Source organism: Panthera onca, chromosome A2 (genome assembly GCF_046562875.1).
Source record: "Panthera onca isolate mPanOnc1 chromosome A2, mPanOnc1 haplotype 2, whole genome shotgun sequence".
NCBI classification, from domain to species: Eukaryota; Metazoa; Chordata; class Mammalia; order Carnivora; family Felidae; genus Panthera; species Panthera onca.
The window spans coordinates 94,447,674-94,475,304 of record NC_138340.1 but is presented as its reverse complement, the minus strand read 5'-3'; the positions used below and the strand labels follow the sequence as shown (position 1 = coordinate 94,475,304).

The 27,631-nt window shown below is 37.2% G+C and overlaps 1 protein-coding gene across 6 annotated transcripts in view; it reads right to left on the bottom strand.

Annotated features, from left to right (window-relative positions):
- Positions 1 to 27,631, bottom strand: part of CDK14 (cyclin dependent kinase 14) — a 614,333-nt gene that overhangs the window by 275,315 nt on the left and 311,387 nt on the right. For all 6 annotated transcript variants that reach the window (XM_060633845.3, XM_060633844.3, XM_060633843.3 and 3 more), the window contains one exon: positions 10,539 to 10,662. In XM_060633845.3, coding sequence (XP_060489828.1) covers positions 10,539 to 10,662 — 124 coding nt within the window. The remainder of the gene's footprint in view (positions 1 to 10,538; positions 10,663 to 27,631) is intronic.

Below are 27,631 nucleotides of genomic sequence, written 5' to 3'. Positions count from 1 at the left end.
CATTTGGCAGAAGCACTCAGGTATTGTTTATGAGGAGAAAATGTATCATACCAGCAGATTCTTGGTTAATTAACAAAGTGTCTGCCTCATAAAAGAACTTACATGATGTATAATCTTATTCTCAAAGTATGACACTAATGGTACAAATCTATCATAAAAATTTTTGTCACAAGAATTAGTCCCTCTTATTCAATTATCTTAGTCCCTTTACCAAGGAAGCTAAACTGAGTCACAATGTGATAGATATACTTTAAAATCTGAACTACAAACCACAGTAAGTTTTTAATAGTGATTTGTAGAGAATTACTTTGAACATTCTACCTTGGCCAGTAATTATACTTTAATATAGACAAATGACAATTTCCATAAAATATACAAGACAATGATGTAAAAATCAGATCATTTAAAAAAGTTAGCCCTTGGGGCATCTCCACATAATACAGTAACTAATATTCAAAATGGTAACCGCAAGATGGTAAAGAAAGCTGAGAGCAGAGTTGCAGGAACCGTGTGGCCATGACTCTCCACTGTAAACCAGCCATGAGCAGTGTGGGGTACATGAGAGGCACTCAGGAAAAATCTGTTGAATGAACTGTTGAATAATATCCCATATTATATCCTATGTTACACATTAAAAACAAATAACATTTTGAACACGTAAACCCTAAACCCTGAAAGGGTAACAACAGACATTTGTACGGATTGTCTCATAAGCCAGGCACTGTCCTTCAGTGATTTGTAAGCATTAATTTATTCAAGTCTTCTAACAATTTTGTGAGGTACCCAGTATAACTATCATCACCCTTATTTTCAAACAGGTAAACTAAGGCACAGAGAATTTAAGTAATTCATCCAAGGACACATGATTTGTAAACCGCAGAGGCAAGATTCAAACTCAGGCATGTGGCTCCAGAATCTGCACCCTAACCATTTCGGAACATTTTATTTCATCTTATCTTTTCACTTGGATATATTTACTTCCATGTAAAACATTTTCTATTTCAGATCTAAATGGTTTTACATAGTACTTCTGTTATGGCTCCACCTGGCCTGGAGTTGTGCATTATTTATTCCCAACCTGTGGAAAAGGCAAGATTTGAACAGATGATTTCTCCCACCGGGAGGCATCAGGGGCATTTTTCAACTACTGCCCAGCATGGCTGAGTCATAAGGGGAACATTGTTAAAGCCAACTCAGGCTTCTTCTGTCCACAGGACTTCTCAATGCTTTAATTTCTCCCAGGAATATAATTAAAGAGAGTGGTTCCTTCTAATTCATAAATTAACAAGGCTCCATTCCAACTTGTATTTCCAAGGAGGTTTCCTGCAGGTCTACTGTGAGAATCGTTCTTTATATTGTTTTTAGCAGTTCCCCCAAGATGTGCATGCTAATTCTAATGTTAGGACTGATGGATTCCTGACAAGGATCACACTGTTCATCTGACACAGATTCTTAGAACAGGAGAGGCTCTTTTGAACAAGACATCTGGTTAGCTTTCTTATAAGTTTGGGGGAAAAACATGTGTATGCGTTAAGTAAGTTAACAAAAGTTTATTGGGTACCACACTAGGGCTCTAGAGACACAGCAACAATAATAATAATTTAACACATCACTTACTAAGTAACGGGCACAATGTTAATTTATTTTCCATTGCCGGGCCAAAGTGTACACATTTTAAAAAAATGTTTACTTCTTTATTTTGATAGAGTGTGCACAAGCAGGGAAGGGGCAGAGAAACAGGGGGAGAGAGAATCAGAGGCAGGCTCCATGCTGTCAGCACAGAGCCTGACGCAGGGCTCAATCTCATGAACTGTGAAATTATGATCTGAGCCAAGATCAAGAGTCAGATACTTAACTGACTGAGACATCCAGGTGCCCCAAGTGTATACATCAATTTGGACAAGACAATCTCTGAGTTTCCTTCAAAATCCAGAGAAAATCTGAAATTAAAAATTCTGGAAATGTGAATGTAGTGGATTTTCTTACACAATTATAACAGATTTATGTCAACTTTCCTCTCATAGATTTGCTGCTTTTATCAAAAAACAAAAATAACAAAACTTTCCCAGTGATATGTCTCTATCAACAATTGGATAAAGACTTTGAAAACATACATTCTGCTTCCAACTCTTTGAGCGAAAAGTTGCCACATCATATATTTATTTTTTATTGTTCTTTTAACATCAATAGTAGTGATTCTTATTAAATGCTCCCAATTTATTTCAAATAGGTTGAGAGCTTACCAGCAACTTTTCAGAAACCATCACAGCCTTATAATCTTGCAATCTTTGATTTTTCTCATGCCTCTCTTTATACCTTTCTTGTCCCATTCTTGTGTGGAGAGCACTCAATTTAGCCAACTCATTGACCCCTTTCACCCACTGCTCCTGGGCTGGTTCTGAGCACAATTTTCACAGCTAACGTTAGCTGGTTGTTGTTTCACACAATAGATTTCTTAGCTGGCAGTTCCAACTCCGAAACTGGAAAGAAAACCCAAGCACTCCAAACTGCATTTTACACCAATATCCTTCCAGATTAAAAATCAGAACGTCAAATAACTTGACAGACATTTAACTGAGAGATGTTCCATTTTTAAGGTTTGAATTTTAGCAAAAAGTCATATTATTTTAGAAATACAAACTTGATTATACACATCAAGGTTATTTTTATAGTATATGGTAAAATAGACTTTTTTCAGACATGTATCTAAAATTCCTAAGCAACACAGATCACTAGTTCTTATTTTTTTAATTCTTTAATTTTCTAGTACTTTCTCTTAATTTTTTAATTCATTTTTTAATGTTTATTTATTTTGAGAGAGAGAGTGTGTGTACAAGCAGGGAGGGGCAGAGACAGAGAGGGAGAGCAAGAATTACAAGTAGGCTCCATGCTGTCAGCGCAGAGCCTGACATGGGGCTGGAACTCACAAACTGTGAGATCATGACCTAAGCTGAAATCAAGAGTTGGATGCTTAACCAACTGAGCCACCCAGGTGCCCTATAGTACTTTCCTTTATTAAAATGAAAAAAGAAAAGTCCTAGCTTCTTATGTTTACCTATTACAACAGAAGATATTATTCAAGGTAAGAAGAAAATTTTTAATATTAATATAAATATGCACTATTCCAAAAGTAAGTAAACAAACACATATGGCATTTTAGAAACCTTAGAAAACACAAGAGGGAAAGCAACTAATACTGAAATGATAGTATTAAAGTGAGTAAAAAAAATATCAAGATGACAAATTTTTTTAAGTATGTCTAACTTTCAGAATTTACAATGTATCTCAGATCTTCCATAGTAGCCAGTTTTTCTAGCTGCCAGTAAAAATTTCTGAAAACACATGCTTTAGACTACAATGAAACACTATCATCCAAGGTTCTATTATAAATCAGGTCTATTGACATTGTATCAGTGGAGCTTGGTGTTGGCTTCATTTTAAAATGTGGCTTCTTAGACGGGAAAGCACAGGAGACATGGGAAGATCCATAATTAAGGGACATTAGTGAATTGTTAAACTCTAAGCAACTTTTACACTTACCTATAGGTTAACAAACCTCATGTTCAAGTGTAATCATTGTCCTGAATAGCGTGTGAGTGTTACATGATTCTAAGGTTTGTTTCCCTGCCCCACTTGCTAACATCACCTACAATTCTTCCACTCTGGTCATCACCACCATCACTCAGTGTCCAGCCCCCCCCCCCCCCATGCGGGTTTTTTTCTAAGAACACACTGGTATATTTCAACTCAGATCCTTCATCACTTATCTGATTTACTGCCAACAATTCTGCCCTCATATTGTATAGTAAAAATATATAATAGTTTTGCATATTGAAATCCCTGTGCCCAGAAGGTTTCCATCCATGGTGGAGAATGAGATGATCAGCCCAATTTGGAGCAGTCTGTTCTGCATTTTAAGATGTCTCATTACCTCACATGCATGATTTGGCTAAGAATGAACTAGCACTCTTTTGAATTTCCTCATTTCCATGGAGTTGGAAGCTGCCATTCTTAGCAATCAACCCCCATCCACACTGCTTCAATCTGCTTTATGGTGACTGAACAGAGAAGTGTCTCATAGACACTCATAGTGTCTCATAGAGTAGAATATACATATGAGTTAGAATTCGTATATTTCCTCTTCTTCCCATTTACAGCTTGTAAAAACCCCATATAGATGAGATTTTTAGAGGATTTTTAGGGCAGTGAAATTCTTCTGTACGATACTATAATGGCAAATACATCATTATAATTTGTCAAAACCCAAAGAACGTATGACACCAAGAGTAACCCTAATGTAAACTATAGACTCTGGGTGATACTGACATATCTGCGTAGGTTCATCAAGGGTCACAAATGTACCAGTCTGGTGGGGGATGTTGATAACTATATGCCTCTGTGGGGATGGGGAGTACATGTGAATTCTGTATACTTTCTGCTCAATTCTACTGTGCATCTAAAACCACTCTAAAAGATATAGACTATTTAAAAGGAAAAAAAGTTGTCTCAAATATGTGGCATGTTAGCATACCTGTGATAGGGAGAAGTTACATTGTGATAGAACAAAACAGAAAAACAATGTAATTAAATGTTACCCTCATTGTCATTATTCCCCTTGAATGTCAGAAAACTTTTCAAAGGGATGAGTGGGATATTAAATAAGATTTAAATAATGGAGCTGAATGAGAATTTTATGATCAGAGAGAAGGCAATTTTTAAATCAACATTTCTTTTTCAAAAGGGTAACCACATCCTTAAAAGAGTGAGTCGGGGAAAATAACTGTCTTGTTCACATGTCAATCAAAATTATTTCTAACATGCAATCTTGATCATCTCTTTGATAGCTTTTAGATGTGCACATTCTCATTTCGAGTTTTAATGAAGTCTAGAAAAATTATGGAAAAGCTGATCTTCCTTTGGTACATACTGCAGCATCAATTGCTCTAAAAATAGTCTCCGGTTTTCAGATGTATATGAAAACAAGCATCTGAACTTTGCATTAAAACTACTCATGCATTAAACTGCTGAGAAAGCCTTTTAAAAGCAGAGTGACACCTCACTGGAAAATATGGTTAATTATGCTAATAGAAAATATATTCTGAAACAAAGATACAGTAAAATGGAAGCCTACAGGCCATAACAAATGGGCTAAGTTATACCTAACCTTGAATTTGTAACTATGGCTTCCACGGTGAATTTTATATGCTAATGATAAAAAAATAGTTAAAGGTCTATACTTTTGGGACTAACAGGCATTTATTCAGAGGCTTTCTATTTATCAAACTGACAGACTCTACTCTGCATCTGAAAGCGGCTGATTTCCTCCTGTTTTCAACTATTCCCTACGTGAATTCTGAGAGGCACATTACAAACAAACTCTGCACTGACCATGGCCTCTGCAGAGTTATATCTCTGGTGTGTTCCGCAGATTAATCTAAAATGTGATTTACAATAATTTCCTTTCTTAAATCGAGATGAGGAACAGCCTGGAGGGGGAAACTACCAACACTAGGAAGGTAGTATTTTAGACCTCTGGTGGGAAAGAGACCTGTCCAATTTTACTTGATTAAAACCACAGAGCTGTTTAACATGGTTCCTGGGTTGGGAAAGCCAGTAAAAAAACATAAGTGAAAGCTTACGTGCTTATATTACAGAGTTCTCACTGTTTCTTTTTTACAGGGGCAAATTCAGCCCAGCTGTCTTTCCATGTAGTTAGGCATGACCCTTTATAACAGTGGGAGACTACCCAGAAAATGTGGATGACACCATCATCGCCTTGAAGGGACTGCAGGAAACCACAATTCTACAGACTCATCTATTTTGTTTTAATCTCATTTACATGGAAATACACCCTTAAGTTTCATACTATTATACTGCAAATGAACATCAATTTCTCGGTGAATTTATTTATGCATTTACTTGTCATACTTCAATAATTTTCTTTTAATGTGATCTCAGTGCATATTATAAAAGTGTGGCTCTCATCTATTGGAATTTCCAGAAGATAGAATAAAAACATTAGATTCAAGGGAGGATGGTGTAGCACTGATTCCAGATTCAATGGACTGATTTTTAATCACGAGCAAATATCTGGTTATTAGAAAATAAATTAATAATTTCAGAAATGAATAACATAAAAAAAAAAAAAAAACAGCACAGGAAAGGATCTTGGAAAGTACCTGTTCAATGCTCTTATTTTTCAGTTGAGGAGCCTAAGGACCAGAAGGAATAAATGACTTCTTGAAAGTCACAGGCTAGTTATAGACAGAGCCTGCTCCCCTAATTCAATAATCAGTACATTTTGTCCTCAACAACAGTGTAACTAGACGACCACTTAAGGCCTACAGAGTAGGAACTTCAAATCTTACACACCTTTTTGTGTATGTTTTACACTCACTCAGTGACTTATTTCTGCAGTCCAAGGCTACAAACATAGTAAATGCAAGTGGGTATGTAGGGCCTATGTGTAAGAGCTTCAAAGCAATCCTGAGGCTCCAATACTATCAAACTGATTTAACTTTTGACTATGCCCAGCCAAGAAAGCACCGATGAAGAGAAAATTAGTTCGTAAACTGCTGGTTTACCAAAGCAAATCTTCACACTAATACTCTATTTAGTCACGCATATTTTTAATTCATGCAACCAATAATTACTGAGGGCCTACTATGTGTTAAGTGTGGTTATAGACATAACGCAGACAAGAGTGAGAAAGACAAGCTGAGTCCATGACCTTACAGAACTTAAATCAAGTAGTGGATAAAAAAAATGAAACAGATACACAAATAAAATAATTACAGTGCACTATAAGTGCTATTGAAGAAGTTAAACTGGATAATAGTGATGGGAAATGTTCTATTTTTAGAAAGGTGGCCTCTTTATAAATAGGGGATATATGATCTATGACCTGTTTGATTAGAAAGAGGTAGCCACGTGGCAAGCAGGAAGAAGAGTATTCCATGCAAAGGGAAAGATGGAGTCAAAGAGGCTCTCTGATGTGTGAATGGGTTTGCGGTTTGGTTGTACCACCAGAGGCGCAGAGCACAAGGTGGTGAAGACACAGGTTGGATGAGAGATTTGAAATATTTTTTTCATACAGGTAATGGAAAGATGAACTTTTTTTTTAGAAATTTAGAAATCTATACAATTTTCTTATTTTATTTATATGGGCAGGACAAACTTCTGCATTAGGAAAGCCATAGTGATTCTAAATCATGTATAATTTACTCATTCAAAATGCATATAGAAAACAAGGCCCAGATAAACACTTAAATACAACTTTGCTAACAAGAAAAAGTAGACACAGCATTTTTTTGTGTGTAGCTGGACTTCAGAATTACAATCCACTTAAATCTGAATGGGTCTACAAATACATGATTGTCTGGTTTACTTTGTCCAGCAAGTAAAATCTCTTCAATACTATTGCTGACCTCACTTGTTACTACTGAATTCGTCAAATGACAAAGTGTTCTTTAAACCATGTAATGTGCTTTCTTTTTAATATCAGTGCAATCTATTTCTATTACAGCATGGGTGTCATATTTGTTGTATAGAGAAAATATATACAATGGTTTGCTAGAATTATTGAACTATGTACATACACCGATCAATAATTTACTAGAAAAATAGGAAGCTCTTTAAGGTAAAGCATCTATATGTATAAATACAAAGAAGACCTTGGGGCTACCTGAGACTGAAGGCTATGAATCAAGCTTCTGAATCCCAGTTTTGCAATCAGTTACCTCTCTGTTCAGGTCTCTCTCAAAAATATGTTACTATACCATACTAGGTTGAAGAGAATAAAACAAGAATTTCTAAGTGTCTAGTGCACAGAATAAATTCAATAAATTTCAGTGTCGTCCCCCCCCCCAACCTATGCCAAGTATTTCTTCTAATAAAAATAGTATTTACAATATAGGACCTATATTCAGATTTCATTTGTCTCGTTTAATCATTTTTCACATAGGAAAAAAAAAAATGTTAGGACAAAGGAACTGCTTCTAAAGCTCTTTATACATCAAAGTCTGAATGAAGGCCTAGTGTTTCTAATTGTTCTGCGCCTGGAAGCATCCCATTTTGACTGCCTAGCTTCTCCACAGTTTTTACTGTGCTTCCTTCATCTCAGACATAAACACGTGCCCAAGTGCAGTAAATCACAGTTAATTGTATGTCTTAAGTTAAAAGACAAAAATAATGCACAATTAATTGGGGGGAAATTGTCAGTTGGTGGCTGAGTCTCGCTCATTACACTTTGCACACAGGATGCACGCCAAGTGTGTGTTCCTGGCAAGGGAGACTGAATCCGTGACACTGAGGTGAGGTGCTGCACGGCACAACCTTTCTGCAGAGCAGTCTGGTACAAAGATTCAAGTGTTTTAGAATACTCAACACTGCAACTGCACCACACGAGGCTTCCTACAAGCCTATAAACACGTTCAGCACAGGACTGTACCCAACAGTGAAATGTAGCAAGCACTATAATGTTCAATGAATAAGGGACTGAAGAAAGAGACTAGGTTTTGGCCATTAAAGGAAATATCTAAGACCTAAGCTGTTATAAATGAGTTTTTCACATTTAATAACATGAGAAAATGTTCACGACATATTTCATAGGTGAAAATTGTTTACAAAACAATATGTTTTGAGAAAGAAAAGTGCAGAGGATGAGGGGAAAGGTACTTGGAAAAGAGAAAATGAAAATATTAATGCTTGCTTTGAGCATCCCTAAATTTCCTAATTTTCTAAGTCACTTTCTAAATTGTTCAAAATTGCATTTCAATTTATTTCTGAATCTGATATTATAAAATGTCCATTTTAAAGATCCATAAGAATCTTTTAAGATGAACTTACCTGACAGTTATAATAAAAACGTTGTCATAAAATTCAAAAATAATACCCAGTAAGCACTTACATATAATCATTATACCCTTAATTATACAGACAAAATCAACTTTGTAAAATGTGTTTTATAAATATACAGGAAAACTATGTTCAATAGACTTAAATGTTCAATGCAATTTCATACTCCTACATATACCTTATAGTATATTAACACACCAGAAGAAAATCACTATAAATCCTTATTAATTCACTGACAATGATAAACTACAAAATATGTTTACAGCAAATCCAATAACTCTAAATTTGAGGAACTACAAATCTCTCCTCCACCCACCAACTCTCCCATTGTTTTCTACTCCGTAATAGAAAGCCTTTACATCTGGCCACTTTATATCTGGAGTATGAAACTGCATTGAACATTTATTATTTTGATGCTAAAATTTGGCAATAAACCACACACACATACACACACACACACACACACACACACACACACAAGCGGAGTTTTATCATTTCTACCAACTAGATGAAGATAAATGACAGTTGTGCAATATATCACTCGTTAAATACTAACTTTTGTTCTATTTCAATTTTAGAAGGAAAGGATATATAAAACCCAATAGAGTAGATTCGTTCCAAAGGTACTGAATGGTCTACTAACCTTGAAATAAGAAATAAACATTTCTTGCTCTTTTATTTATCGAAAGGTGGGGTGGGAAAAGATAATCATTTTTCAGCAAAAGCGTATATTTCAACCTCAGGCATGTTTATGTCCCGAGGGTAATATTTCCATTCCACTCTTAATGGAACAAATTTCTAATCAGAATATGTATTCAAAAATAATTGAGGCAATGCACTGTCAACATATCATGCTGCCATCAGCATCCCCTGGTGCCGGGAATCAACTCAGCACCCTCTCTGCTGTGACAGAGCCAGGGTAACGCAGGAATGTCACCCTTGATGAAGGGAGGGGAGCCAGCATGGATGACACAAAGGTTCTGCTCCCTTTTGTGTGCTCAACACAGAGTTTGGAGAAAGCTTCTAAGCTGCAAGAGACCAAGCTTAAAACTTTAAGGAAGGGATGACTTATAATGACTTAAAACCACAGCTTTTAAATCAGAATCTGTGTCTACTTTTATAAAATTATTGAGAAATCTTGAAACAGTCATTTCTGGAAAGCTTAACACTGGCCCTAGATTTTTAAATTACTAAAACTGGGGGCAACATATACTACTGAATATATTTTGGAATGCCCCCCGCCAAAGTCCAGAGGCTTAAATTAAGGTTTCTTCAGGTCTGACAATATATTGATAATTGTTGAAGCTGGGTGATGGGTAATGAGGGGTCCTTATACTATCCTTCTACTTTTGAATGTGTTTGACATTTTTATAAGAAAAAGTGAAAAAAAAATAGATTTCTTTTAATATAGTTTATGCTCAAAATTTTACTGCCTTCTCCTTTGGAAATATATGAGATCTGATTTATGTTTATGATTATTCAAGGCTCTAAAAAGCAGTGTGAATGTTTTAAAAATCCACTAAGCATGATGTTGATCATAAAAAAAAAATCCTTCACTCCTGATAATATTTTACCATGATCTATAATGATAGAAGAAGCACACCTAAACAAATGGAGTGCCACCATCTGCCTGGCATTCTTACAGTGTGACAAAATAGACTGGTAATTAACTGCTTTCCTACCGAAATCTGCCAGCTTTAACTCCCCCGTGTCACTGATCAGAAGGTTCTGTGGTTTCAGGTCTCTGTGCAAAATATAACGCTGGTGGATGTAAGACAGCCCTCGCAGCAACTGAAATAAAAACAACTGAAAAAACAGGGAGACAAAAGTTAAAATCTGAACACAGATAAATGCCAGTTTCTACACAGTCTGCCAACTACTTGTATTTAGTAAAAATGGGTACCGACCACTAAATTTCCTACCCAAATTATTTAGAGAACATGCATAAAAGTCTGGGAATCTCTAATTCGTTAACAAGTAAATCTGAAAATTGCTACCAACTTATGTCAACCCAGAGTGATACCCTCCTCAGCCAGAAATCGAGAATCCAATCGGCACTCTATGAATTAAGCAAAATGTAAAGAATCAATTCTTTGTAACATCTGATTTCCTCAGGCTTATATTGATGCTGGAGACAGAGAAAAAGATCTATCCATAACATTATCAAAAGATGTAGAATTTTTTACCTAGTTTATGTAAATGTGCACATATTTAATTCTACAAAAATGACACAAACATGTTATCCAATGATTCACCCACTGACATGCTTTAAGCAATGGAAAGATAAGATAATTTCAAATAATTAAAGCGAAAGTCACATGGCCCAATTAATACTACATTGTAATTATACTGCTTTTGCACATATGGCCATAGAGATTAGGCTGTTGCCTAAAGACAGACATGCACCTTCACTAATTACAAAGCAGACCTATCCTAAGGAAACAGAAAACAGAGAAACCAAGAATGCAAGAGCAATACTTTTGTAGGAAATAATTTTAAAAACTGACTTATGGCCTTCTCTGGTTTCACACTGGATCACATCAAATGTTTCTATTTTGATAATAACAAAATGTGATTTGCGAGGGTTTCCAAAATCCTATTTATGAAAAAGGAAATATTTTAAAATAACTCACCTAACAAATAATCCTAATAATTTCTAGTTTTTAAAAACTGCTCTTTTAAAACAAAAATAAAAATAGTATTCCAGTCTATATATTTAGCTAGTAACAAAAAGCTGTCTCAGGGAAATTTTAAATGAGTTGGTTGTCAAAGATTGATGATAGAAGGATTCCAGAATATTTAAATGGAAAGGATTAGCAACTCCTTGAGAGCCCCTGGAAGCTAGCATTTCTGGAATATTTTCCACCTAACTGGGGGCTAGAAAAGCCAGGTATATTTTCTACAGGGTGGATACCTTGAAATCACAGTGAGACAAATTCATTTCAATATCTTTGTATTGATGACATATGCTATGGAGCAGTGAAGGCCTATGATCAGTCTTTCCAGAATCTAAGCATCAGAAAGGAAAAGTCTGTTCTGTGTTAGCCTAGATTGAATTAGTGGCTCGAGAACCTCAGGAAGCAAACATCTCTCTAGACTCCTCCTCTCAACCCTTCCTGTGTAGCAGATGGAAAGACTTAACACCATCACCAGCAGCTTCCAGCTTCACTTTTCACTCCTAATAACCCCTGCATCCTGAAGCCTAATGCTTTCAATTTTGAAGAAAATCCATACTCTCAGTTTTACAAGGGAGAAAGTGAGCAAATAAAGTTACTTTGTGTTTTCAAAAGCTTTACACAAAAAGGCAAAAGCAGGCCACATAACAAATACATTTGATTTCAAAAATAAACTGATTTTAAAAAGGAAGTTTGGCCTTCCGCAAGGTGCTAACTGACCTTAGGGGCCTACTAGACACTTACCAGAATGTGATTGTCCATTTAACTGTGGCAATGAGTTTTAATTTAACAGAGAGCAAGTACCAGGTGCCATTCTATGTATGTGTCATAGAATACAACCTCATTTAATCGCTGCAACAATTCTAGTGAAAGAGGTACTACTATTATCTCTGTATTAGTGATGAGGAAACTAAGCACAGTTTCTCAAAGTTGTACAGCAGTAAGTGCTGGAGCCAGGACTCAAACCCAGGCAGTTTGATTCCAAAGTTCACAATCTTAACCACTTCACTACAGGAATCTTGGCCAGAAATCAACACAGGTAGGCAAAATGTTGGCATAGAAGCTGCTTCCTCCCACTGACAGAATGAGGTCTGGGTGTGTAATAGCACAGCCTTCAAGGCTGGCTACAGCTGGGTGCCCAGGAGTCATCACTCCATGCTCCCTGACTTCAAGCAATCTTGCCCAACCCCACACTCTGAGCACACTGCTCTTCAAACCTTTACCTTTATTCCTGCCTCTCTTCTGACAAAAAAGCTCCCTTTCCCCTTTGTCTGTTATTCTCCATGCATTTCTTAAGTCTCACCTCAAGAACTGCTCCTCCTTGACCACCTCCCCAGGCCTTCACTTCCTCTACAGGTGCATGTAAGGTGCTCCCCCTCTGTGCTTCAGGGGCAGCCTTTGCCTGTGTCTACAGTATATGGTATTTTCCTGCCTCGCAGACTGTGTGCTTTAACCATCCTCCTAACCTGGGGACACAGATGACACTCCTATACCAGTAATGTGAATACAGAACTGAATTTAGAGAGATCTGGATGAAGCATATACAAAAACAACGGACAGGAAACCATGCTAAGTGTAGAAGTGGGTAAATTAGGCAGTCCCAAAGGGCTCTTCTTTTAATACCTTTACTAATTAGTGAAAATATATAATCCTCATGCTAATATGGAAGCTATTAAAATGGAATATCATATTAAAGGAGATTAAGAAAACTGGTGTCAGGGAAGGATGCAACTACACACTCCAATTACAATTGTGTACATGATAAACTAAGCCCAGACATGACATGCCTCCTCAAACATTGTTATAGCCCCAAACGTATTTTAGCTCTTTGAGCAATGCACAAGTTAAGTCAGAACAAATCTCCATAGAATAAATTCATTCAGGATTTACTAAGGGCCAACCCTGTGCCATGTCAGGTGCTGTCAAGCAAGAGGGATGCAAAGATGAATAAAGTATTAGATGTAGTCCCTGGACTCCAGAAGTTCACAACCCACTAGGTATGAGAGACACATAAACAGATGGCTACCACTTAAAGTTAAGTCTGCACTGCAACAGTAAAGCAAACTGAGTGTACCGTAGGCACAGAGGAGGGAGGGTCTAGCTAAAATTAAAAAAAAAAAAAAAGTAGAATTAATCCTGCCATAATATGAATAGCAGGCTATGGAAGGGATAAATCACAGGAAACTTGTCACTCTGAAAAGAGAATTCATCACACATAAAATTTTAATAGGAAATCAAATTGAACAGTCACTAGATGCACAAGGTGAAACGACCAAACAAGCAGATCACTAGATAAATTAAGAAGAAAAACCCATATAAATGAAAAGACAATATATTAAACCATAAACCTACCAACTCACCATCACAAAAGTAATGGTGGCAATAGGGACCACAGCAGACTTCACTAAAAACATTAGAAAAATATGGGTTAAAAGTCCATAACTTAATGGGCTTAAGAGAGTATGCACTGCCAGCCAGGGGAAGGCTGTGGGTAGCAGTGGCCATGCTCAGTTAAACACAAGGCTACGCTCTTTGGAAATGTCTTGAGAATTCACATGTTAGGGAATCTCTTCCGTTAGGCAAGCAGGCAAATACCTAACTTCACCACATAAATTTTTGAGAAAGCCACTTGACTTGATTGTATAAATCATTGCACAATAAGCTACACTTGATCATTCTGAAAACCAGAGGACACTGTGAGAAGAAGGACGACCACCAAAGAGTAAAAGTCATTGTGGGTATTTGCTAATAAAACTTGGTAAATGTGGATGTAATCTCAGATACCAAAAAGAAGGGGCCTAATAATAATTGAGGGCAAATTCTAGTTTAAAAGCCGTTTCAAGCACTCTTGCATATAACATTTAATCCTTTTCATCAATAATCCTGTATTTTTTCTTTTCTCTTAAATAAGAAAGCTGTAGCTCTAAATGCACAAGAAACTTACTCAAAATCATCCAAACCATCACACAGCGCCTGTGAACTTTCCATTACACCTCCTCATCTTAAATGAGGTTGATGCTTGGTAAATGCATGGATGAATACAGACATATGCCCAATATAATGAAAGTGCTTTAATAAGTGAACCCAAGTTTGTAGAAGTCTCAATTAGCATATTATGTAATGAGCATATGATTCCTGGATTTGTTTCTGCTATTTAAAATCCTCTCAGCAATTAATAACATAACTTTAGGTACTGAAGTTGATAAGTATTACCAACAGATGTGAAACTCTCTTCCCATCTTTCTATGTAGTAGCCATAAGGCCTTCCTAAGAATACTTTGTCACCTCAGGATATTCTCTTCAACTTTATAAAAGGAGATTCCTCCAAATTCTTCAATATGATCACTGAGGATTTATACTCTAGTTTGAATATGTTCACTTTCTGCAGTACAAACCCCAATGGGAAAATGCCTTAAATAGCAATGATCTGATGAACAGGGACACTTCTGCCAGCAGCAGATCTATCTATAGCTCAGTTGTCTTGTCATCCCCAGCAGGAAACAGCTCATATTCTCAGTGCCATGGTATATACTTCTCAGGAATACTTCGAATACTTCATCCATTCCCTTATGGAACTCTTTAGGGTTTAAGCAGGTAAAAAAAACAAAAACAAAAACAAAAAACAAACAAGATAGGCCTTTTATCAAAACTTTTTAAGTCAGGAAAAAGCACACATTATTGGAATCGATATGTTTTATTACTCAGAAGAATTCCTGGCGCTGGCAGTGAGCAACAAGATTTATACTCCCCACCCCCATCTTTCAAAGTCTAAAGATGTGTGATCAGATGTTCTTTTTTTTTTTTTGAAATTTATTGTCAAATTGGTGTCCATACAACACCCAGTGCTCATCCCAAAAGGTGCCCTCCTCAATACCCATCACCCACCCTCTGCTCCCTCCCACACCCCATCAACCCTCAGTTTGTTCTCAGTTTTTAAGAGTCTCTTATGCTTTGGCTCTCTCCCACTCTAACCTCTTTTTTTTTCCTTCCCCTCCCCCATGGGTTTCTGTTAAGTTTCTCAGGATCCACATAAGAGTGAAAACATATGGTATCTGTCTTTCTCTGTATGGCTTATTTCACTTAGCATAACACTCTCCAGTTCCATCCACGTTGATACAAAGGGCCATATTTCATTCCTTCTCATTGCCACGTAGTACTCCATTGTGTATATAAACCACAATTTCTTTATCCATTCATCAGTTGATGGACATTTAGGGTCTTTCCATAATTTGGCTATTGTTGAGAGTGCTGCTATAAACATTGGGGTATAAGTGCCCCTGTGCATCAGTACTCCTGTATCCCTTGGGTAAATTTCTAGCAGTGCTACTGCTGGGTCATAGGGTAGGTCTATTTTTAATTTTTGAGGAACCTCCACACTGTTTTCCAGAGTGGCTGCACCACTTTGCATTCCCACCAACAGTGCAAGAGGGTTCCCATTTCTCCACATCCTCGCCAGCATCTATAGTCTCCTGATTTGTTCATTTTGGCCACTCTGACTGGCGTGAGGTGATATCTGAGGGTGGTTTTGATTTGTATTTCCCTGATGAGGAGCGATGTTTAGCATCTTTTCATGTGCCTCTTGGCCATCCGTATGTCTTCTTTAGAGAAGTGTCTATTCATGTTTTCTGCCCATTTCTTCACTGGGTTATTTGTTTTTCGGGTATGGAGTTTGGTGAGCTCTTTATAGATTTTGGATACTAGCCCTTTATCCAAAATGTCATTTGCAAATATCTTTTGCCATTCCGTTGGTTGCCTTTTAGTTTTGTTGGTTGTTTCCTTTGCTGTGCAGAAGGTTTTTATCTTCATAAGGTCCCAGTAGTTCATTTTTGCTTTTAATTCCCTTGACTTTGGGGATGTGTCAAGTAAGAAATTGCTACGACTGAGGTCAGAGAGGTCTTTTCCTGCTTTCTCCTCTAGGGTTTTGATGGTTTCCTGTCTCACATTCAGGTCCTTTATCCATTTTGAGTTTATTTTTGTGAATGGTGTGAGAAAGTGGTCTAGTTTCAACCTTCTACATGTTGCTGTCCAGTTCTCCCAGCACCATTTGTTAAAGAGACTGTCTTTTTTCCATTGGATGTTCTTTCCTGCTTTGTCAAAGATGAGTTGGCCATACGTTTGTGGGTCTAGTTCTGGGGTTTCTATTCTACTCCATTGGTCTATGTGTCTGTTTTTGTGCCAATACCATGCTGTCTTGATGATGACAGCTTTGTAGTAGAGGCTAAAGTCTGGGATTGTGATGCCTCCTGCTTTGGTCTTCTTCAAAATTACGTTGGCTATTGGGGCCTTTTGTGGTTCCATATGAATTTTAGGATTGCTTGTTCTACCTTTGAGAAGAATGCTGGTGCAATTTTGATTGGGATTGCATTGAATGTGTAGATTGCTTTGGGTAGTATTGACATTTTGACAATATTTATTCTTCCAATCCATGAGCACGGAATGTCTTTCCATTTCTTTATATCTTCTTTAATTTCCTTCATAAGCTTTCTATAGTTTTCAGCATACAGATCTGTTACATCGTTGGTTAGATTTATCCCTAGGTATTTTATGCTTCTTGGTGCAATCGTGAATGGGATCAGTTTCTTTACTTGTCTTTCTGTTGCTTCATTATTAGTGTATAAGAATCCAACTGATTTCTGTACATTGATTTTGTATCCTGCAACTTTGCTAAATTCATGTATCAGTTCTACCAGACTTCTGGTGGAGTCTATCGGATTTTCCATGTATAATATCATGTCATCTGCAAAAAGTGAAAGCTTAACTTCATCTTTGCCAATTCTGATGCCTTTGATTTCCTTTTGTTGTCTGGTTGCTGATGCTAGAACTTCCAACACTATGATAAACAATAGCAGTGAGAGTGGACATCCCTGTCATGTTCCTGATCTCAGGGAAAAAGCTCTCAGTTTTTCCCCATTGAGGATGATGTTAGCTGTGGGCTTTTCATAAATGGCTTTTATGATCTTTAAGTATGTTCCTTCTATCCCAACTTTCTCAAGGGTTTTTATTAAGAAAGGATGCTGAATTTTGTCAAATGCCTTTTCTGCATCGATTGACAGGATCATATGGTTCTTATCTTTTCTCTTATTAATGTGATGTATCACGTTGATTGATTTGCAAATGTTGAACCAGACCTGTATCCCAGGAATGAATCCCACTTGATCATGGTGAATAATTCTTTTTATATGCTGTTGAATTCGATTTGCTAGTATCTTATTGAGAATTTTTGCATCCATATTCATCAGAGATATTGGACTGTAGTTCTTTTTACTGGGTCTCTGTCTGGTTTAGGAATCAAAGTAATACTGGCTTCATAGAATGAGTCTGGAAGTTTTCCTTCCTGTTCCATTTTTTGGAATAGCTTGAGAAGGGTAGGTATTATCTCTGCTTTAAACGTCTGGTAGAACTCTCCTGGGAAGCCATCTGGTCCTGGACTCTTATGTGTTGGGAGATTTTTGATGACTGATTCAATTTCTTCGCTGGTTATGGGTCTGTTCAAGCTTTCTATTTCCTCCTGATTGAGTTTTGGAAGTGTGTGGGTGTTTAGGAATTTGTCCATTTCTTCCAGGTTGTCCAGTTTTTTGGGATATAATTTTTCATAGTATTCCCTGATAATTGCTTGTATCTCTGAAGGATTGGTTGTAATAATTCCATTTTCATTCATGATTTTATCTATTTGGGTCATCTCCCTTTTCTTTTTGAGAAGCCTGGCTAGAGGTTTATCAATTTTGTTTATTTTTTCAAAAAACCAACTCTTAGTTTCATTGATCTGCTCTACAGTTTTTTTACATTCTATATTGTTTATGTCTGCTCTGATCTTTATTATTTCTCTTCTTCTGCTGGATTTCGGCTGTCTTTGCTGCTCTGCTTCTATTTCCTTTAGGTGTGCTGTTAGATTTTGTATTTGGGATTTTTCTTGTTTCTTGAGATAGGCCTGGATTGCGATATATTTTCCTCTCAGGACTGCCTTCGCTGCATCCCAAAATATTTGGATTGTTGCATTTTCATTTTCATTTGTTTCCATATATGTTTTAATTTATTCTCTAATTGCCTGGTTGACCCACTCATTCTTTAGTACGGCGTTCTTTAATCTCCATGCTTTTGGAGGTTTTCCAGACTTTTTCCTGTGGTTGATTTCAAGCTTCATAGCATTGTGGTCTGAAAGTATGCATGGTATGATCTCAATTCTTGTATACTTATGAAGGGCTGTTTTGTGACCCAGTATGTGATCTATCTTGGAGAATGTTCCATGTGCACTCGAGAAGAAAGTATATTTGTTGCTTTGGGATGCAGACTTATAATATATCTGTCAAGTCCATCTGATCCAATGTATCATTCAGGGCCCTTGTTTCTTTATTGACCATATGTCTAGATGATCTATTCATTGTTGTAAGTGGGGTGTTAAAGTCCCCTACAATTACCACATTCTTACCAATAAGGTTGCTTATGTTTGTGAGTAATTGTTTTATATATTTGGGGGCTCTCGTATTCGGTGCATAGACATTTATAATTGTTATGTTCTTCCTGTTAGATAAACCCTGTAATTATTATATAATGCCCTTCTTCATCTTTTGTTAAAGAATTTAATTTAAAGTCTAGTTTGTCTGATATAAGTATGGCTACTCCAGCTCTCTTTTGACTTCAGTAGCATGATAAATAGTTCTCCATCCCCTCACTTTCAATCTGAAGGTGTCCTCAGGTCTAAAATGAGTCTCTTGTAGACAGCAAATAGATGGGTCTTGTTTTTTATCCATTCTGATACCCTATGTCTTTTGGTTGGCGCATTTAGTCCATTTACATTCAGTATTATTATAGAAAGATATGAGTTTAGAGTCATTGTGATGTCTGTAGATTTCATGCTTGTAGTGATATCTCTGGTACTTTGTCTCACAGGATCCCCCTTAGGATCTCTTGTAGGGCTGGTTTAGTGGTGACGAATTCCTTCAGTTTTTGTTTGTTTAGGAAGACCTTTATCTCTCCTTCTATTTTAAATGACAGATTTGCTGGATAAACGATTCTCGACTGCCTATTTTTTTCTGTTCATCACATTGAAGATTTCCTGCCATTCCTTTCTGGCCTGCCAAGTTTCAGTAGAGAGATCGGTCACGAGTCTTATAGGTCTCCCTTTATATGTTAGAGCACGTTTATCCCTAGCTGCTTTCAGAATTTTCTCTTTATCCTTGTATTATGCCAGTTTCACTATGATATGTCTTGCAGAAGATTGATTCAAGTGACATCTGAAGGGAGTTCTCTGTGCCTCTTGGATTTCAATGCCTTTTTCCTTCCCCAGATCAGGGAAGTTCTCAGCTATTATTTCTTCAAGTGCACCTTCAGCACCTTTCCCTCTCTCTTCCTCCTCTGGAATACCAATTATGCGTATATTATTTCTCTTTAGTGCATCACTTAGTTCTCTAATTTTCCCCTCATACTCCTGGATTTTTTTATCTCTCTTTTTCTCAGCTTCCTCTTTTTCCATAATTTTTTCTTCCAGTTCACCTATTCTCTCCTCTGCCTCTTCAATCCGAGCTGTGGTCGTTTCCATTTTATTTTGCAGTTCATTTATAGCATTTTTTAGCTCCTCCTGACTGTCCCTTAGTCCCTTGATTTCTGTAGCAATAGATTCTCTGCTGTCCTCTATACTGTTTTCAAGCCCAGCGATTAATTTTATGACTATTATTCTAAATTCACTTTCTGTTATATTGTTTAAATCCTTTTTGATCAGTTCGTTAGCTGTTGTTATTTCCTGGAGTTTGTTTTGAGGGGAATTCTTCCGTTTCGTCATTTTGGATAGTCCCTGGAGTGGTGCGGAACTGGGGGGCACTTCCCCTGTGCTGTCTTGAATAACTTGTGTTGGTGGGCGGGGCCGCAGTCAGACCTGATGTCTGCCCCCAGCCCACTGCTGGGGCCACAGTCAGACTGTGTGTGCCTTCTCTTCCCCTCTCCTAGGGGTGGGATTCACTGTGGGGTGGCATGGCCCATCTGGGCTACTTGCATACTGCCAGGCTTGTGGTGCTGGGGATCTGGCATATTAGCTGGGGTGGATCGGCAAGGTGCACAGGGGTGGGAGGGGCAGGCTCAGCTTGCTTATCCTTCGGTGATCCACTTAGGGAGGGGCCCTGCGGCATGGGGAGGGAGTCAGACCTGCTGTGGAGGGATGGATCCGCAGAAGCACAATGTTGGGTGTTTGCGAGGTGCAAGCAAGTTCCCTGGCAGGAACTGGTTCCCTTTGAGATTTTGGCTGGGGGATGGGCGAGGGAGATGGCGCTGGCGAATGCCTTTGTTCCTCCCCAACCTGAGCTCTGTCATCCCGGGGCTCAGCAACTCTCCCTCCCGTTGTCCTCCAGCCTTCCTGCTCTCCGAGCAGAGATGTTAGCTTATAACCTTCCAGATGTCAAGTCCCTCTTGCTGTAGGAACACACTCCTTCAGGCCCCTCTGCTTTTGCAAGCCAGACTCGGGGGCTCTGCTTGGCCCGCGGGCTGCCCCTCCGCCCCGACTCCCTCCCGCCAGTCCGTGCAGCACGTACTGCCTTGCTGCCCTTCCTACCCTCTTCCGTGGGCCTCTTGTCTGCGCTTGTCTCCGGAGACTCCGTTCTGCTAGTCTTCTGGCAGTTTTCTGGGTTATTTAGGCAGGTGTAGGTGGAATCTAAGTGATCAGTAGGACGCGGTGAGCCCAGCGTCCTCCTACGCCACCATCTTCCCCTCCTCCAATCCCAGATGTTCTTTATCTCAATGTTTACAGTCATTAGGTTTTGCGAATGGTCTGAAACGCATGCATTATTTAATATATGTGGTTCCACTTAATGTGAGACGAAGCACAGTGAACATCTTACAGATTGTCATGGGTCAACTTTCTTTGAGGAATGTCTAGAGTCTCTCGGGGCATACAGAAAGCTTATTAGAACTATTAACAATGGACCCTATGTCTTATGGTATACAACTAGTTCTTACAAAGACATTTAGTTCACATACTTTTTTTGCCTTCTGGGGACCAAGTTTAACATCTCTGTATCTTAAATCTCTCATCTCTGTAACTTAAATGACTGGTTGAGTCTTAGTTATCTTTAACAGTCATTCACATTGGGATATTGTATCATTTAATAATTTTACGAATAACAGAAGAGCATAATAACTGCCACTTATTAAGTGATTACTATGACAGACATTGCACTAAGTGTTTTACACTCATTTAGGTAATTTAATCCTCCCAACACTTCCGCCAGATAGATGCTATTATCCCTATTTCACAGATAAAGAAACAAAGGCTCAGAGAAATTAAATGAATTGGCCAAAGGGACACCTAGCAAGTAAGAGGTAATACTAATATTTGAACCTATTGTTGTCTTGCTCTGACACTCAAAATTAAGAGTACTGCTTATGTACTGTTTGATTTTTTTTTCAGTATGTATACTATTTGAATAGCTATATATTGTGTGAATCTAAGGCCAGAAAATATGACAATGGCAAATAAACCAAAGTTGTACATGGGCAATAAATACTTCAAATAATATGTTTAACAACTGTATTGTTTAAAAACCCATAGGCTATGTAAACATGAAATTATGCAGACATCAAGCTTTATGGAGATGAAAAATAATTAGAAACTTTGAGTTTATCTGATAAATGTCAAAATATTTTATAATATACATCAGAGAATGGTTTCATTACATGAGTAGGTCTTCTTCAATTTTTAAAGGCCACAATATGATTCATCATGATTCATTTCACTTAGGTGACGTTCAAATGTGAAATACCTGATGCAAATACCAAATCCTAATTTCGAATACAATATACAGAACTCGTGCCAAACAGTTTCTATTTTATAAAACATCATTGCAGTTTGATGTGTTAAAGTTTTTAAAAAGAATAATTAGAATGTTACATAGAGATGTAAGGGAGACAGAAATAAATATTATGGTATAATTTGTGTCACTTTAGACACACTTGATGGTGTGAAATGTATTACTGGATGGTGTAAAACACAGATATTCATGCCCAGGCATCAGGTTGTAGGTATGTACTTTTTTGCCACGTACTACAGACAGGTGCAGCTTTTGGAATATCTGAGTAGCAGGGGGAACTTGTCTTGCCACTTTTTGCCCTTTTTGAGATCTTTCATTCAATGGTCTTCTCCTTTGCTCTACTCCTTCAAGGTACTGAGATACATAACATTTTATCATTTCAAGAAAATGTAACAACTATTTAATACACATTGTCTAAAATATTTAAACATTAATATCTTATTCCTAAAGAGGATGTATTTCTGGAGAGGAAGAACTCCAAAAATGAGAACTGCTGGGACTTGGGCAAGCTCTTGGGGGAAAGATTTTACACACTTTCTGTGATCTTTGAGCATACCAGGTAAATTGGCCACCCACTCTGTCTTCTCTTCTAGCCTCAGGGCAATGGTAGATATCAAGCAAGGTGTTGTTCAAGACACAGAGACACCCGCCTTAAGCAGGCAGATTGAAGCCTTGGGAACCAGACCTGGGATATTTAAAAGGAGTCAAAAGGGATTGAAAGACAGATCTTTGTTTTGCCAAGTTCCCTGAAAGAAGTTCTAATATAGTAAGTAGGTTTCCACATTATTAGGGTTTGTGTATATAATGAAGCAAGCTGGTAAGGCTGAGGGTGAGAATTTTCCCTTTAATAAAGTTGGTCAAAACCCTAAAATTAGAACTAGAAATATTCCCCAGATAACTAGAAACAAGATAGTCAAACTTAAGCTATTGGCTTTAATAGTTATCCAACATAAGTTTCCAAGAAAAAAACTGAAACAGTTGTTTCAAGGAATTTGGATCATATAATCTTCTTAAGACCTGTTGTTATGAGGTTTCTATTTGTCAATACAGTTCAGAGTTATAAAACTGACCTCATTGATATGTACTTTTTAGAACTAAAAGAAATTGCATGAAACACAAGTTTTTCTCAACTACATTTGTGAATGTATGCTTGCTACTCTCCCCTAACTAAAGGGTCTTTCTTTTTTTTTTACACACAATGAATAGTAATAAATGAAGTTTAAAATGATTTTAATGCCTAAAGTAACATCCTAGACATTAAGTCTACATGAATTGTCTTAATATCAATTGATAAGATATGAATACAACTTTTTAAAAAAGATAGGGGGATGGCTGAGAAATAAATCTATGCTTATATGGTCAATTAATCTATGACAGAAGAGGCAAGAGTATACAATGAAAAAATGACAGTGTCTTACACTCAGATCAATGGAACAGAATAGAGAACCCAGAAATGGACCCACAAACGTATGGCCAACTCATCTTTGACAAAGCAGAAAATATCCAGTGGAATAAAGACAGTCTGTTCAGCAAGTGATGCTGGGAAAACTGGACAGCAACATGCAGAAAAAAGAACCTGGACCACTTTCTTACACCATACCCAAAAATAAACTCGAAATGGATGAAAGACCTAAACATGAGAGAGGAAGCCATCAAAATCCTCGAGGAGAAAGCAGGCAACAGCCTCTTTGATCTTGGCCGCAGCAACTTCTTACTCAACATGTCTCCAGAGGCAAGGGAAACAAAAGCAAAAATGAACTATTAGGACCTCTCAAAATAAAAAGCTTATACACAGTGAAGGAAACAATCAGCAAAACTAAAAGACAACCGACAGAATGGGAGAAGATATTTGCAAATGACATATCAGATAAAGGGTTAGTATCCAAAATTTACAAAGAACTTATCAAACTCAACACCCAAAAAACAAATAATCCAGTGAAGAAATGGACAAAGACATAAATAGACACTTCTCCAAAGAAGACATCCAGATGGCCAACTGACACATGCAAAAATGCTCACCATCACTCATCATCAGGGAAATACAAATCAGAACCACAATGAGATACCACCTTACGCCTGTCACAATGGCTAACATGAAAAACTCAGGCAACAACAGATGTTGGTGAGGATGCAGAGAAACAGGATCTCTTTTGCACTGCTGGTGGGAATGCAAACTGGTGCAGCCACTCTGGAAAACGCTATGGAAGTTCCTCAAAAAATTAAAAATAGAACTACCCTCTGACCCAGCAACTGCACTACTAGGTATTTATCCAAGGGATACAGGTGTGCTGTTTCAAAAGGACACATGCATCCCAGTGTTTATAACAGCACTATCAACAATAGCCAAAGTATGGAAAGAGCCCAAATGTCCATCGATGGATGAACAGATAAAGAAGATATGAAAAAAAAATATAAGAAGATATGGTATATATATACAATGGAGTATTACTCAGCAATCAAAAAGAATGAAATCTTTCCATTAACAATTACATGGATGGAACTAGAGGGTATTATGCTAAGCAAAATTAGTCAGTCAGAGCAAGACAAATATCATATAACTTCACTCATATGAGGACTTTAAGAAACAAAACAGATGAACATAAGGGAAGGGAAGCAAAAATAATATAAAAACAGGGAGGGGGACAAAACATAAGAGACTCTTAAATATAGAGAACAAACAGAAGGTTGCTGGAGTGGTGGTGAGAGGGGGGATGGGCTATATGGGTAAGGGGCATTAAGGAATCAATCTACTCCTGTAATCATTGTTGCACTATATGCTAACTAACTTGGATGTAAATTAAAAAAAATTAAAAATAATAATAATTTTTTTTAAAAAGACAGTGTCTTAAATAAATGATCCAGGAAAAACTGGACAACTACACGCAAAAGAACGAAGCTGGACTACTTCCTTACACCATAAACAAAAATAAACTCAAAATGGATTAAAGACCTAAATGTGAGACCTGAAACCATGAAACTCCTAGAAGAGAACACAAACAGTAATCTTTGACATTGTTGTACAGAAACATTTTTCTAGACATGTCTCTTCAGGCAAGGGAAACAAAAGCAAAAATAAACTATTTGGACTACACCAAAATAAAAAGCTTCTGCACAGCAAAGGAAACCATCAATGAAACAAAAAGGCACCTACTGAAATGAAAGATATTTGAAAATGATCTGATAAGGGTTTTATATCCAAAATATATGTAGAATTTATATAATACCAAAAAACCCAATTAACCCAATTAAGAAGTGAGCAGAGGACTTAAATAGACATTTTTCAAAAGAAGACATACAGATGGCCAACAGATACATAAGGTTCGACATCACTCATCATCAGGGAAAGGCAAATCAAAACCACAATGAGATATCAACTTATACCTGTCAGAATGGCTAGAATCAAAAAGACAAGAAATAACAAGTATTGGCAAGAACTGGAGAAAAAGAAACCTTTGTACACTGTTGGTGGGAGTGCTAACTGATGGAACCACTATGGAAAATAGTATGGATGCACTCAAAAAAAATTGAAAATACAAATATCATGTAATCCAGTAATTCTACTACTGGGTATTTATCTAAAGAAAATGAAAATACTAATTAAAAAAGATATATGGACCCGTATGTTTTATTGCAGCATTATTTACAATAGCCAAGATATGGAAGCAAACCAAGTGTCCATTGACAGATGAATGGATGAAGAGGTATACATACATACATACAATGGGATATTACTCAGGCATAAAAAAATGAGATCTTGGCATCTGTGACAACATGGATGGACCTAGAGGGTATTATGCTAAGTGAAAGACAAATACCATATGATTCACTTACATGTGGAATCTAAAAACAAAACAAATGAGCAAGCAAAAAAAGTAGAAATAGACCCATAAACAGGAAATTGGTGGTTGCCCGAGAAGAGGGGAATAGGGAGATGGGCAAAATGGCTGAAGGGGAGTGAGAGGTCCTGACTTTCAGATAAAAACGCAATAAAATTACAAAAAAAAAAAGTGTGTATGTGAGAGAGATGCAGACTGAAAAACTGGCAAAGGTGATAAACCTTGAGTCTAAGGGTCTTAGAGAAAGCTTCTATGTATAAGCTGTAGCACTGAGAAAAATAAATTTCAAATGGAATGCAGGAAACACTTTGAATTTGGATACAGTGATCAAAAGACCTCTCTTTACATCCTCTCAGATAGGTCTCAAATAATAGGAATGGATACATTATGACAAAACATTAATGAGATGTACTGGCTAGTCACATGAAGGCTGTACCTGTGCAAAAAAACTACAAATATCTTTGGTAGTGTGTACATAACTCTATTACTCAGCCTGATTTCTCTCCTGGGTCCTCTTGTTTGTCTTGGAAAACATGCAAACAAAGAGGTCAAGTGCAGGATCCATCTTAACCCTTAAAGGGGAGAGAGGCAAGGTGAATGGCTTAAGCTTAAAACCCAGGAAGGTGTATTCCCACTGGGTACTCCCCAAGCTGGGTGATTCCATTTACAATCATCTTCCATCTCAACAAAATATCATATGGCATACTTCTGATGGTTGTACTTCATAAATCTTTGGGGTGATTTCTTTTAAATCCAGGTTTCAAAGCACTTCTAAGAAAGAGTCTGTTGTTTAATTACCTGCCTTGATTCCTTTGTCTGATCCAAACTGTTACAAGCAGATAAGCAAGCATATGATGCCAAAGATACAAAAGACATGATCTGAACGGCGGAAAGTGGGCCCCACATCTTAACCAGAAATTCACTGCTTAGAGCCCCTGTGAACGTCGAGCACAATATGAATCAACACATGAAGCTTCACTTTCTTTTATTGTTAATCCTTCACTTTCTAGATAGGGAAGATTATTTTGTTATAGCAAAAATAGGATAAAAATGTTCAAAAGAAACCTGGACAGGTGCTGAGACTAAAGCACTCATTAATGACTTCATGAAATAATCCTATTTCTCAAAATACAGAATGAGAAAAGCCTCTATATAGTCACAGTAATGCATAGTAGGAAATCATTACCAGCTAAATGAGAGCTCTAATGTAGAATATGGAGAAAATCAGGTGCTATCTGATTTTCTATCTGAACATTAGAAAGTCTCATTTAGGAATCAATTCTCGGTGCCATCTGTATAAGACAGTCTTAATTTGGCATAACATTATTCTGTCTGTTATACACCTGCTTGTTCCCTGGACTATGAAAGGAAAATAGCAATTTTTCAAGCATAATAAACCTAACATCTTTTTAATTAATATAGATATTGAAATTAAAAAAATAAAACTCAGCTATATGCCAGTAGCATGTCA